This window comes from Mustela putorius, unplaced genomic scaffold (assembly GCF_011764305.1).
Source record: "Mustela putorius furo isolate JIRA1106 unplaced genomic scaffold, ASM1176430v1.1 tig00003863_pilon_pilon_pilon, whole genome shotgun sequence".
Classification (NCBI taxonomy): Eukaryota; Metazoa; Chordata; class Mammalia; order Carnivora; family Mustelidae; genus Mustela; species Mustela putorius.
This window is the reverse complement of record NW_025422015.1, coordinates 12666166-12680584: the sequence shown is the minus strand read 5'-3', so window position 1 is coordinate 12680584 and position 14419 is coordinate 12666166. Positions and strand designations below refer to the sequence as shown.

Genomic DNA, 14419 nt, shown 5'->3' with positions numbered 1-14419 from the left:
TAACTGTCTGTGCTCCAGCCCTGCTCTACTTTCTTTCCACCCAGACAGTTTTCTATCCTGAGCCTATCCATGCTTTATAAATTTGTCGGCACTTCTTTGTGTGGCCCGTGTATGTATATGTGTGCATGCTCACCGTTCAAGCCGTTCAAGCCGGGCTGCTCCAAGGCAGTGCACTTTTCCTCAGTGAGTTCCTGGGGTTTGTATTTGCAAATCAATCCTGCTGAATGAAATGTTTTGTCAACATTTTCCCAGCCCCCTTCCTTCTTCTTCTTCTTTTTCTTCTTCTTCTTCTTCTTCTTTTTTTTTTTTTTTGAATGATGCAGGTTTTAAAAGAAAGTGCAATTTATGTAGTCCTATTTTTAAGACCCAGTGAAGCAATAGAGAGGGTCCTGGTAGGACCTGCTCAGTCAAAACTGTGGATCAAACAGTTTGCCACAGTCCTGCCAAGTTTTGCTTTCACTGAATCTCTCTGCACCCATTTTCAGACCCCCCCCCCCCAGTTTGTTTCCACCTCATATCACAGCACTCACTCCCCCTTCAAATGCTTCTTTCCTGAAGGGATTTGAACAACTCAGACTAAAGGCAGTGGCAAAGGTTTTAAGTATTACCACTTCTCGGCGGTATTTAGAGGCACGTAATGAAGAAGACAAAATTCTAAGTCAAAATGATGAATATCTACATGTGGAACTATAGGTGTCGGCAAATGGGGGGGGACAGGTAGTGGGTGTATCTGTGGTGGGTGCGGGAGAGGGAATAGGTGTACTGAAACTGCCACCTTCTCAGCCTCCTCTTACTTCTGGTCTTCACCCTCGGTGGAGAAGCGTGTGGTCAGAGACATCCCCTTTCCCGCAGAGACCACGCGATGGGGCGATGGTACCGGAAGACACACGGACTTCACTCCGATTTTTAGAAGGAAAAGGAACAAGAGAACGAAGAAAGAAGGAAAAAGGGGAGCGGTGAAAGAAAACAGGAGTTAGAGATCAGGGAAGGAAAAAGGACAGAAAAGATCAAGAAAAGTACAGAAAAGCAAGACGGTGTCCGGGAGCTCGGTGGAGGGGTCCCGCGCAGGGACCTGGGTGGGCTGAGAGCACGGAATCCCAGCAGGCGGGGAGGAGATGCCCACTTCGCCGCCCGCATTCCGAGCTTCTCGTTTCTTGGGCGGAGAGTCTCCCGAATTCAGGGCTCACGGCTTTCTGCTGACCTCGGGTCTGCCCCGTCCCCTCCCCCCGCCGGGAGCCGAGCCCGGCCCTGCGCCAATCGCCCATCCCGACCCGGCTGCCCGTTGGGGGAGCGCCTCTCCAGCCTCGCAGTCTGACTGCCCCGGGGCAGGCGCTCCTGGGTGGGGCAGCCGCGCTTTGGGGACGGCCCCCGCAGAGGAGCGTCGAGACTGGGGCCGCCGCAGGGCCGCGCGGGGCCGGGCCAGACGCCGCGCGCCGCCGGGGCAGCCGCACCTGAGCTCCCAGCTCCTGCCGAGTGGACGGGCGCTGGGAGCCGCTGGAGCCCGCGGGCGGGGGCTGGGGGTGGGGAAAGAGAGCCACAAAGGGTGACCACGTGCCGCCTCCCGCGGGCGGGGGCGAGGACTTGCCGGGTCAGACCCCTCCACCCCGCGCCCGGCCCAGATCACCTGGAGCACCCGGCACCAGCTCAGAGGCAGACCCAACCGCCCTCACGTCCTCGCCCTAACTTTTCTTAAACTTGTCTGTAAGGGGGAACCTGCCGCCCCGCCCTCCCCCTAACCGCGACGATCCGTACTTGAACTCCGCCGCGCCGGCCTGCCACCTTGCGCGGGCGTGGAGTGACTGCCAGGAAACCCCGATGAACTCTCCAGAAAGAGCGTGAAGGAGGGTCCGGCCGCCGCGCTCCGCTCGGGCGCCCGGGGTCTCCATCGGGGAGCTCAGAGCTGAAGAGCCAGGGGGAAGACTGTGGACCATGACCGTGCGGGCCCTGGGGACCTCAGCGCAGTGATGCCAGCATGTAAGTCTCACCTTTCAGCTGAGAATTCCTTCACACCTTTACCTGTATCTACCCCTACGCCCCCCACCTCAACTAAGTGATTTTGTAAGTACTACATTAAAAGAATAAACCGGTTTGTCTTCAGTTTGACCCCTGAGGCACCGAGGAGTGAGCTGGTATTGCCAGGCGGAGCTGTAACATGTGTGTGCGGCTTGCTTTTTTTTTTTTTTTTTTCCCCAGGGAGAGGTAAACCTCACATTTGGGCGGTGTAAAGCATAATAAAAAGGGCAGGGCTTCAAGAATGGAGAAAACGTGTTTTCGAGTCAAATTAAACAAGGAGTAACAGCCACAGCTCCTCTATGCAGGGGCCTTGCCCTGCCAAGAAAGAGGGATCCTGGATCAACACCTGGGGGCTTGGAAAGGTACTGGTATACCGAGAAAATGTTGACTTTACACGTTGACACCCTTGACTGTAGAAGTTATTCTTGGATCTTTGGGTTATTTGAATGGTTAAAAAAAAAAAAAAACGCGCAGAAAAATTTCTTGGTTGTATTTTGTAGATTAAAAAGTAATGAAGGAATATGCCATTTATGGGATGGTACCCGGGAGGCAACTTGCCTTGAATTAGAAGTGGGGTACATAAGGCTATGCATGGTCAGAGAAGCCTAAAAGGTTTTGATTTTATGGAGTTACCATGGAAGTGGTGAGGTTCCTCAGAGCGACCCCGCGAAAGGGCCACCGAGAATGGCATGGGCCTTCCAGCATGCAAAAAAGAAAATTGTTCTAAAAAGAGCCCATTTTTGTGGCCAATTCAGAAGTTGCTTTTTCTTGTAATATGTAATTTTCCCTCTGATGTTTTATTTAATCTTGCGCAGATACCCTGACAGACATTTTACTCCCTGCCACTGATACACACGTGTTTCTAGAAATTGATACTTACCCTCCCTTCCCCAGCTACTGGGTCCTTAAGTATTTCCATTAAAATTTCCTCTTTCAGCTTAATACCTGGGAAAAGACTTGCGCCTCAGGCCCTGTCTTTCCCTTGTCTGGCAGCTTCTCCTCTTCTCCCCTCCCAGCACACAGTTTTCAAACAGGAAAAGAGTAGTGCCCACAAGCCCAACACTCTGCCCCACTGTTCCTGGTAGTGAGCAGTATAATTAGGAAAGAACTACTTATTTTTATTAAAACTGCATGTGAAGTAATTCCACACCTGTGAGTTTTAAGGTTTCATTTATGCCAGTGGAATCAGTAAGGTATAACCTGAAATAATTTATCTTGGGATACGGCCAACAGTCCCACATAAGAGTGCTTCTCATACAGGCGGCATATTTTAAATAAATGTGAATTTGTTTTGAACTTTGGTTTTTCCTAAAAATATCGTAAGGTTTTTAACAGCAGATATTTGTCTAGCTTCCTTTCAGCTTTCCTAGGTAATTTAGATCTCATGGGAAATGAAGAAAAGTGGGAATACCAATTTTTAAAATAAAACCTGTGAAACTGATCAACAGGTATTGTACAGAATTCCTCATTATTCATTAAGTTATTTAGCCCGTTTGAATTGCATATGACTAAAACTTCTTGTTATATAGAGTAAAAATATGAATATTTAATCACCTAAGATACAGAGTTTATTACCCTAATTTCAGTTTCTTTATTGAGCTTTTTCCATCTCTTGCCAGATTATAACTGTTTCTTTTTCCATTTTGCTCTTTACAATTCATACGGAATGGGTTAAGATGATCTGAATTCTTTTAGATATTAGTATGTTAGAATATATGGAAATAATATCAACCTTTCCACAATAAATATTCTTACTATCTTGTTGAAAAATGTTAAAATGGAAATACAAACTCCATTATATTTTAAATTTTAATTTTAATGGGTTCAGGCACACAAACATATTTTCTGCCTACTCTTTGTGAAGAAAGAGTATTAATATATTGTAACACTCAAGTTATGGAATTACAGATTTTATAAGCATATTTGGAGTTGTAGCAACTCATTTTTCATATCCTAAGAAATTTAATAGATTTAGCAAGACTTGGTCTTGCTAAACTGGTCTCAAGCTGTATGAAGCTCCTGATCTTTCCATTTATGGCTTATATAAATTACATGACATTGTGCTTTTCCAGTGTGAATGGTGAATGAGGCTATTGTCTCTTGGCTTATGGGAAATATTAGAAGCTTGTAGTTTTACTGCCTAACTGGACACGTCACTCTGATTTCTGGAAATAATGATTTGAAAGAGAATCAGTTTATACATTAAAAATAAACTGACAACCACTTCCTTAAACTTGACCATTTTTTCTAACTGCCCATCTCTTACAGAGTTTACATTTCTGATGGGATGATTAAAAGTTTCTAGAGACAATTTGGACTTTAGACTAAATAGAATAAGACTTTGTTCGATGTGTGTGGCGTGCTTAGGCAAAAAAAACCCCATATCTTTCCATTTTGTTTCTGATTGGATGCCCTTATCTTATTATCTACATTGGATTGTGTTAAGATGCATACTTGGTGAGTGGGGTGCTAACATTTAAAGGACTTTTCAGTGGTAACTAAAAATGCCAGTAAAACTTGAACGTGGCTACCTGAGTATCATCTTACTTTCCCTTATAAGCATTACTCAGGATGGAATTATTTGGAATGCTCTAAGGAAAACTTCAAGATTACTGTGTTTAAAACTATTTGTAGCAAATATGACAAAGTTTTCATATATTAATTAATTAATTAATGTATTTTGTATAGCATTGGTTAAAAAAAATCACAAATCACTAAGAAAAATATTTCTATTATAATAGAAAACTTACAAAAAGAATTTGAACATGCCAACCCAAATAAAGGAAATCCAAATGAGATGCTACGTCTATCAAGCTGTTGACGATGAAAAAATAATAGTGATGGGAGTGTCATGAAAAACTTCATGTGATACACTTCAGTGTAAATGTGAATGGCTCTGTTGAAATTTATTTAGAAAGAATTTTAAACCTACAGAAAAGTTGCAAGAATAATACAAAGAACACCTGTTTATTCTTTACGCAGAATCATTTAATGTAAATGTTTACCCCATTTGCTTTATTTTCCATCCTTTCTTCTTCCCACCAACCCACTACTCTCTGTACACACACACACACACACACACAGTATTTTTCTTGAATCATCTGAATATAAATTATATACATCAGGGCTTTAGGCTTTGCTTTTTTAATTGAAAATTTTATTGAAAAGTTTGTAGATTTCATATGGTTGGAAGAAATAGTAAAGACCCAGTGCACCCTTTACCCAGTTTCTCCCAATTATGAGCAGACTTGAATAAACCAAATTACATTTTTTTCACTCTAGAAGAATTAAGGTATTCTCTGCTACTCCTCATGCCCCTTTCTGACAAGATTTGATACAGAAATACACTTGGGAGGTGAGGAATGAATGTAATTCTGACCGTTACAGGTAATGGAATTAGTGCCATGTCAGTTTCTCCACTGATTTCAAAATGTCTTCACTAATTCCTCTTTAAATTTGACTTTTAAGGGACCCTGTAGGACTAAAAAGGTGCAAGACGGTAGCTTTTCGAGATTACAGATTATTTCAGTGATGTGTTTGCATTAAGTCACATTTACAAGGGGTCATTCTGATGTTAAAACAATTCCTATGGAAGGGTTAAGTTCTAGAGTTCCTGAAATAGGACTCAAGCATACTGTATTTTGTAGCCTATGCCATTTGAAAAGGGGAATAAGTTTGCAGTTAGAGGTAGGTGACTTGGAAGCCCAGTGACTCAGAGGGTGTTTTGGCTGTGCCACCACTGATTACATGATGTTGGCCAAGAAGTTTAGCTTTGTAATGTTTTTTGCCTCTGCAGTGATAGTTTTATATTTTTGGATTCTGTTCAGGTGATAGTAGTCTATGTATGACTCTCATTTACTTTAAAAAAAAAAAATGTTCTTGCTCTCTTCAGAACTTTGAGGCTGCAACTCAAGTGATACAAGATTGCATTATGTTTTTTGTAGTTCCCATTTAGAATCTTAGTAACCCTGTTCAGGATTTTCCGTTCTTGTGAGAAAGTTATTTGAATCTCAGGGATGTGTCTTTTCTAAGTGATCCCCTGAGAAGACAGTGCTTTCCTTCCTCTGTTCTATTCTTAATTTATTTGTTTCTGTTCTTCAGAAAACAGTCAAGTGGATGAAAGTTGACTTGTCACGGGGTTTGAGTTTGGTTCCAAGTGCTTGCCCTGTCCTGGGTCCTTTTCAATACAAAGTGATGGAGTCTTGGGACCCAGAATGCATGAGGTGCTGGGTCATTTGAAGTTTTTGTCTGAAAGGATTGCAGGCAGTTTTTGTAAAACAACTTCAGGTTTGAGTCTGGAGTTCTTAACTGTCAGAACCTGTTGTAGCAAAACAAAGTTGCATGGTGAAAGAAATGGAATTGAATGTTACCAAGCTAACAAACATTCTTTGAGGATTGTTGAGAGAGCACCTAGATCTGAGAGGAGTCCATCATTCGCATACTGATAAAGGAAAGCTATCATGTGCCATAAAGATTAAGAAGCTGGGAATTCTCTTGGGCTGACATTCCTGACTGGTGATGGTACAGTAGGCAGCCAGTTTTGATGGCTCTGCCCCTTTATTTCCCTGGGCCTCAGTTTCCTCCTCTGTGAAACGAGAAGGTTAGACTTCATCTTTGGTCTTCCCGACTCTAAACTTCTTTGAATATATAACTGTGTTTTGTTTTTGTTGTTGTTGTTATTGTTGTTTTACAAGCATACTTATTCATCCGTGGCATGAATGGGAAACACCTCATTCATCTACCATCAGTGGGAAATGAACCTATTCTTCCAAATGAGTGAACTTTTCATGTAACAGAAGTCTATGGTCTACCATTTTTTCCCCCAAAGATTTTATTTATTTATTTAAGAGAGCAAGAGCTGGAGAACACAAGCAGGAGGAAGGGCTGAGGGAGAGGGAGAAGCAAGCTCCCCTCTGAGCAGGAAAGCTGACATGGGGCCGGATCCCAGGACCCTGGGATCATGACCTGAGCTGAAGGCAGCTTAATCAACTGAACCACCCAGACACCCCTATTGTCTACCCTTTTTTAAAGCCCTTACTAAGTGACGTGCAGTATTTCTTCTACCTTTTTGGTGGATGATACTCTATTTAAAGTAGAGGAAATAGTCCTGAGTTTTAAGTACTTGTCTCTAAAAAGTCACACAATAAATAGAAGCAGCAGGTTGTAATTCGCTGTTCCAGAGTTCACATCCATGATGATGATGATGATGTACGGTGGCATATTGCTTTTCATAAGTGGTAATATTGCTTTAAATTTCAAACATTTTGGATGGAGGTATTTTAAAACATGCCCTCCATACAGAAAAGTACTCTTCAGATCTTAAGCTTTGCCTAGTTTGGAATTTCCTGTAGGAGCTCTGTGATGCTAGAACTTCTAGTTGGGTAAATAGAAAAACATGGATGAGTATAAGACAGGCCTCAGAATTTCTGTATTCATGGCAGACTTGAATAACCCATTCCATTTCTCTTCCCAGGTGACCCAGAAGTAGTCACAAAGTAAATCGATTGGTGTTGGTTTATGACATCCTATTGTCCGCTCTTGTTTAAGCCTTTTCTTTTGATTTTACTATGGACAGAATAACCATTCTCACATTAGAATGCCCAGGATGGGCGCCTGGGTGGCTCAGTGGGTTAAGCCGCTGCCTTCGGCTCAGGTCATGATCTCGGGGTCCTGGGATCGAGTCCCGCGTCGGGCTCTCTGCTCGGCGGGGAGCCTGCTTCCCTCTCTCTCTCTCTCTGCCTGCCTCTCCATCTGCTTGTGATTCCTCTCTGTCAAATAAATAAATAAATAAAACCTTTAAAAAAATAAAATAAAATAAAAAGAATGCCCAGGATGGTGGTAGCAATAATAATAACCAATATTTGTTGAGTGCTGAGTGTCAGGCACTGTTCTTAAAAGATGTGCTCCGATTTTTTTGACATGTTCTGATTTAATCATCCAACAACTATATGGTTTATGTTCTATTGCTTTTTCTGTTTGATGGGTGAAAAATAGGAGGTGCAACCCTCAGTTTCTTTTGTGAGATTAGGAGTCTCTTGTGGTGGGGCGGGTAGGGACAGGGTGGCTGGGTGTTGGACACTGGGGAGGGTATGTGCTATGGTGAGTGCTGTGAAATCTGTAAGCCTGGTGATTCACAGACCTGTACCCGTGGGGCAAGTAATACATTATATGTTACTAAAAATAATTAAAAAAATTAAAAATTAAATTAAAAATTAAAAAAAAAATAGGAGGTAGAGGGTGGTCAAGTGAATTTCCCAAGTGTTGCATGGTTTAACAGGTAGCAACCTTGATCTGTCTCACTCTGGAGCTTGTTCTCTTTGCTGCTTAGATGGTTTCTAACAGTAAAGATGGACTGGAAGTGAAGGCTTGAGGCAAGTGTAGGAATCACTTGATGTCTCTTTTTGCTTATTTGAGCATTCCTTTTCCTACTTTTCTGGTTTTGTGCTTGGTATTCCAGATTTTGCTCCAGATAAACAACCTTCAGGTAAAGAAGGTATTACTGGGATCCTACAGTATCTTATTGGTTGTTTCTCTTTTTAGAAATAAAAAGACTCTCAGATATCCCCTGGAACTACAGTAACTCCTTTTGAAGATTTTAAGATCTGGAGATTTCTTACTGCTACTTAACCATCTTCCTGCCTGATGGCTGTCATGCTCACTGATCCTTTTATCGCCCTTATGGTGACTGACCTTTACACTTGCTACACTATTCTCAGGCTTGCCTCTTGTGATGGGGTTGAGTCAATGCATGGTATCATACCACTCTTTGAAGCCAGGATAAAATGGATGTTTCTGTCTAAACTATTATAGGTACTCTTTTGAGCTTAAAGATGAGGTCACTGTATAGGCAAATAATTGAGAGTTTTCAAAGCACCAGCCCTCCATCTAATGTCATTTACTAGTTCTATAATACTTGGTGTTTACTAGTGATTTAAAAACATTGGTAACTAGTGTTATATATAAAGAAGTTATTCTCCTTGGATGTTAATGCTTCATTGCTTTATTTTAGGGGAAAAAATACGAGTAGACAATTTATTTTTATTTTAAATGTTTCCATTTGTAAAAGAGCAGATTTTATAAAATGAAAACATTTCCTTAAAGTCTAAATTTTTGGAAGGTTATAGAAGTGGTATATAGAAAATCCTCTTGCCACACAGATGGGCATGTGACTGGTGATGCTGAAGGTTGAAACTGAAATTGCTTTATTTTTTAATAAATGAACTTGAATTATCTGAATATTTCCCCATCTTCACTGGGAAATCATGGGTTATGTATATTCTCTGATAAGGAAGGTGCCACCAAGTGGCAAATAACATGTATGGATTTTTTTTTTCTTTTGCCTAATTAGCTTAAAGTTCCCTCTTTATTAGGAAGCAAGATTGGAAATGATTTCTATTTTCTGATCTCTGCTGAAAACCTACACTTTGACTATGATTGTCTAATGCTTTACTGAATACCGAGTGTCCTGAGGGTTACTTTCTTCTGTTGCAGGATGTTTCACTCAGACCAAATGTGGAACTGTCATTGGAAAAGGAAGCTGCATTCTCTTTTGTTCTTACTGGCTTTATGTATTGTGTATGTTCCTCTTTCAGGTAAGTAAGACTCTTTCTCTTTCAAACGCTCAATTTAATAGTGATCGTATTGCCTTCAGTATAACTGTGCTACTGATTTAAGTCAGCTTTATTTCTTGTCTTTTTCTTTTTCTGCTACTTTCCTTACAGGCTTTTGCTGTCCATGGCCTCTCTGACATCTATGTGGATACTATTACTTTGATCATTGCTCTATTTTCTAATGAGTGTATTTCTTTAATCTTTGCTGCATTTCTATTAGTTTTATTTATTTATCTAGCCCATATTGAATGAGGAGATAGCTACATGTCTGACATTAAAAATGTGCCAGTTCTTTCTTCTGCTATTGAATAAATATACAGTACTTGATTCTTTCTTTTCTCAAGTTTTCTTATAGTTATTTATGGAAAGTAAAGTATAGACTTAGTTGTTTGTATTCATCTTGATTTTCTCACGATGTTGCAGTATAAGACAGGAATTTGAAATTAAGTTTTTAGAACAAGAAGTTTATTTAGTTGGCTTAAAATGATATGAAAAATTTAATTTTAATTATAGCATTTTTTGGAATAAAAATATCAAATATTTTTAATTACAATTTTTGAACTGTTAAACAAGATCCTTTGAGCTATTGTTGCAAGCAAAATTTTCTATGAACAGTTAATTGTGTGACTGAGCCAATCAACCTGAAGAATGTAAGTGATATTTAAAAGTAAACTTTCCCCAATATCTGATTTTGTGTCTGAGCAAACTGCATTTCTCTTAAACCCATTTTGTTTTACTCTTTTTTTTTTAATTGCTATATTCATTCAGTTTGCTTTATTTGTTTTTAGAATAAAATGGTTACTCATGTAGTCTTTTTTTTTTTTAAGATTTCATTTATTTATTTGACAGAGAGAGATCACAAGCAGGCTGAGAGGCAGGCGGTGGGGGTGGGGGGAGGGTAGGTTGGGGGGAAGGGGAAGCAGGCTCCCCGCTGAGCAGAGAGCCTGACATGGTGCTGGATCCCAGGACCCCGGAGATCATGACCTGAGCTGAAGGCAGAGGCTTTAACCCACTGAGCCACCCAGGCACCCCACTCATGTAATCTTATGTATTTATTACTTGGGGTTTAATCAAGATTTTATGCATTTCATATTTATAATGTATCTGTATGTTAAAAATCATACATTTAATGCATCATAAAATAGATTATCTGCTAAAATCGTTTATTCATGGATTAAGAGATTCAACTTGTATTTAATATATAAGTATGATTTTCCAAGCCAGCAAGTATTTTAAGAGTTTCAGCTACTAACTTGGAAAATCCCTGGCACTTGCTTAATGGCTTCAAAACAAAACTGATCTTTGAAGTTTTTTGTGTATTTGTTGCAGTTTCATGATAAAGCCACCCTTTCTCTTACTTTCATTGTCAAAAGAGGAAAGAAACTTGTGAAGAGAACTGAAAATTCAATATACATTGGATTTACTTGGTTACAGTATTGGACTTCTTCTTAACTTTGAAAAGTAATCCTCTAAGAACCAATTACATGATGTAGAATAAATTATGAGATTAAAATTATTGAGATCTGTTTACTTTCATTTTTATTAGGTCATGACCTTTGTCAATTTTCAAGCCTTCTCCAGACCTTAAATTGAGACTTTTTATTTTTGATGTCAACATTTTAATTGACATATGCACTTTCACTTTCTTAATCACTTGAATCAGTGAAACAAAGCACATGTTCTCAGACTAATTTAAAGGAGTTTGCTGGCTAGGCTAGGGTGGGGCCAGCAAAGCAACTAGGTTTCAATCTCAAGGTCATGGGAATCAGAGTCCTTAAGTTTGTTTTTAAGTTACCGTCTCACACAAGAAATCTTTTTTAAAAATTCTTTGCATTACCTAGTACTTTATGTGCATCATGTAGGGCTTTGTGACAGATAGTAATCTGTGTTTACTTATGAACCCAGAACACTTTGTATCTATATATCTATAATCATGAGTCACTCAGAATGCCGCCACTTCACCCATAAGTATCTAACTCACAAAAAATGTTTTGGGGATTATTACTGGTACTTTAATATAAAATTTTTGCCTTACAACTCGGTAAAGGATTCCCTAAAATAATACATATCAAAACTACAGACATATCCAATGATCAAAGTCCTATCTTTACATCATAGTGTAATTTTGAGTAACTCTATGTTTGAAGAACATTTGGTGCTTAACTGTGATGTTGTGTCTCAGTGTATGCACTCTCTGATGTTTTCACTTCTTTGGATGACCTCTAAGTAATCTTATGGAGTTCAGTGGTTTTCAATCGCATCTTGATGCCAATGTCTCCTAAATCTGTATTTTCAGCAGTGGCCCCGTCCTTGACTCTGGAGTTATTTCTATGGTAGCTTTTTTCCATCCATACTGTGATGTATGATGGGCCTCAAACTTGGCGAGCAAGACTCATGATTTCTACCTCCTACCCCAACTGACTTCACTTTCTATCTGTACTCTCCCACCTTACTGTTTTCTAGATAGGTTGCCCTGTTTCTTGACCATGCCTCCCTTATCCCCTCTTCTTCCTTAATTGCACATACCTGATTATTTCTTGACACTACGATCTTAATTATTACCACCTCAGATAAGCCTTCCGGTCCCCTAATTCAAAGGTGCCCCTTTGCCACCCTCTTACCATGTTACCCTTTACTGATAATCTGTATAGAATTTGGGTGCTCCCTTGGTTGTTAATGTTTTGGTGATTTGGTTGTGATAGCTGGGCTGGAGGGTTGAGAAAACCTCCTTTGATTGTTAAGATTGAATTTAGGCCAGGTGATTAAAAATCAGAATCCTGTAGATTTGTCTAACATCCTTCATTTAATTCATATAATAAAATTACAAGATTAAGTCTTTCAGTAGGTGAGGTAAGTTAACAATTGTAGCTTCAAGGGGGCATTTACAATGCAAATAGTACAAAAGTTTGTGCCCTTCAGGATTTAAAAAAGGAATGTAGAAAAAACTCATTCTCTATTGGCAAGTGACAAATATAACTTTTAATAGGGACTACAACAAATCAACAGCTGAATATTTAAACTAGTCCCACAGAAGTGCAGATTAAAATAATAAAACATGATTCTTTTTTATCCACTACCTGGACAACATTTAGAAACATTGATAATATCCATATCCAATATTCTCAGAGTTGTTGGGGAAAGGGAACACATTAACACTATTGGCTCTGTCTCTTGGGAGAGTAAGAAGGTAACATTTTTTTTTAAATTAGGAATTTGTATTTTATTTGATATATCACTCCCACATGTAGGTATCTATCCTACACAAAAAAATAATATACAGAGAAATATGTACCGGTATGTTAACTCTAACACTATAGTAGCAAACATTCAACAAAGACTTAATTTTTCTTCAATGGGGGAATGGCTATATAAATTATTTTACATTAATACTATGAAATATTATGCAGTCACTCAAAACAATGTGGTCAAATGGTATATTAGCTTTGAAAGATGTCATTGATAAGAATGTTAAGTTAAAAAACAAATTGCTGAACAATATCAGATCTGTAATCGGTTACATTATAAAACTGGAATGTGTTATGTGTATATATGTTTGTTTAAGATTATTTAAAAATCATAGTAACATATAGAATGATACACATCAGGTTTTATAATGGGGCATCCTCGAGCATAGGTTGGAACAAGGGGAAGCCAGTGGGACTTCATATGGCTCTGAATTATTTGCCTTGTTACAATGAACATATATTACTTTAGTAATTTGGAAAAACAAAAGAAAACCTGATCATTTTTTTTGTTTTGTTTTTTTAAGCCACGTAAAAAAACTGACCAGGGAGACTGTTGAAATACATGAATGTTTTGATTTTCTGTTAGACATGCAACTGTTACTCTGGCTCTTCCTTTATTTGATAGGAATCTCTTAAAGGTGTTTCAAAAAATAATCTCTTTTTATGTAGCATGACACTCCATGGCTCTGAGGATGAATGATGGTATCTGAAGCAGCTGAAGGTTACTGCTTGAAGTGAAGTGGGAAACAGCCAGCCAGGAGCCAATGAATTCCTAAGCAACCCAGAGCCTGTTTCCATACAGATAGCCTTAGTCATGAGCACTGAAGGAGGAGCCTCCCTTCTCTTCTGAAAAATAGATGATATCAGCAGATTATTTCAAAGCTCAGTGTTCTGATATCTATGATACATCAGTAGCTAAAAGGGGAAATGTTTTTGAAAGTACAATCTGGCCTGAATTATGTACTTTCTAGCCCAGAGCACAGCACAGTTCTAGAAGACAGGTAGGTAAAAACAATCCTATACTTGTTTGTGTGTTAATTTTTTTCATGATCAAAGAATAAGCAATTATCCTATAGCAGCAATTACCTTGCAATTTATATTTATGTGTTAGACATCTATCACCTTATACATATTTTTATATTTGATCAAAAAGGCTTTCAAATGGATAGAAAAAAATCTTTTTACAAGTCTGCCAATTTTGGGGGGGATATTTTAGTATGAAATGTGTCTGAAAGGTAAAAAAAAAAAAAGGCTCCAATTATGCTATTATCTTTTTAAATTCCATTAGAGTGAGCATACAGCGTAATATTAGTTTCAAATGTACAATATAGTGATCCAGCACTTCCACAGGTCACCCAGTGCTCGTGATGCCAGGTGCACTCCTTAATCACTATCACCCATTTCACCCGTCCCCCCATATGCCTCACTTCTGGTAGCCATCAGTTCTCAGTAGTTAAGAGTCTTTTCCTTGGCTTCTCTGTCTTTTTTCATGCTCATTTGTTTTCTTTTTTAAATTCCACATATGAGGGAAATCATAAGGTATTTGTTTTT

The 14419-nt window shown here is 39.3% G+C and overlaps 1 protein-coding gene across 5 annotated transcripts in view; it reads left to right on the top strand.

Moving 5' to 3' along the window:
- The first annotated feature begins 1055 nt into the window (after positions 1–1055).
- Positions 1056–14419, top strand: part of ADGRG6 (adhesion G protein-coupled receptor G6) — a 137324-nt gene continuing 123960 nt past the window's right edge. Inside the window, exons 1-3 of one of the 5 annotated variants that reach the window (XM_004752735.3) lie at positions 1057–1974; positions 2194–2375; positions 9505–9605. In XM_004752735.3, the coding sequence (XP_004752792.1) occupies positions 9506–9605 (100 nt within the window). In that variant the 5' untranslated portion in view covers positions 1057–1974; positions 2194–2375; position 9505. Of the gene's footprint in view, positions 1975–2193; positions 2376–9504; positions 9606–14419 lie in introns of all 5 variants that reach the window. The other 4 variants (XM_004752736.3, XM_004752733.3, XM_045066299.1 and 1 more) reach the window with 4 other exon arrangements.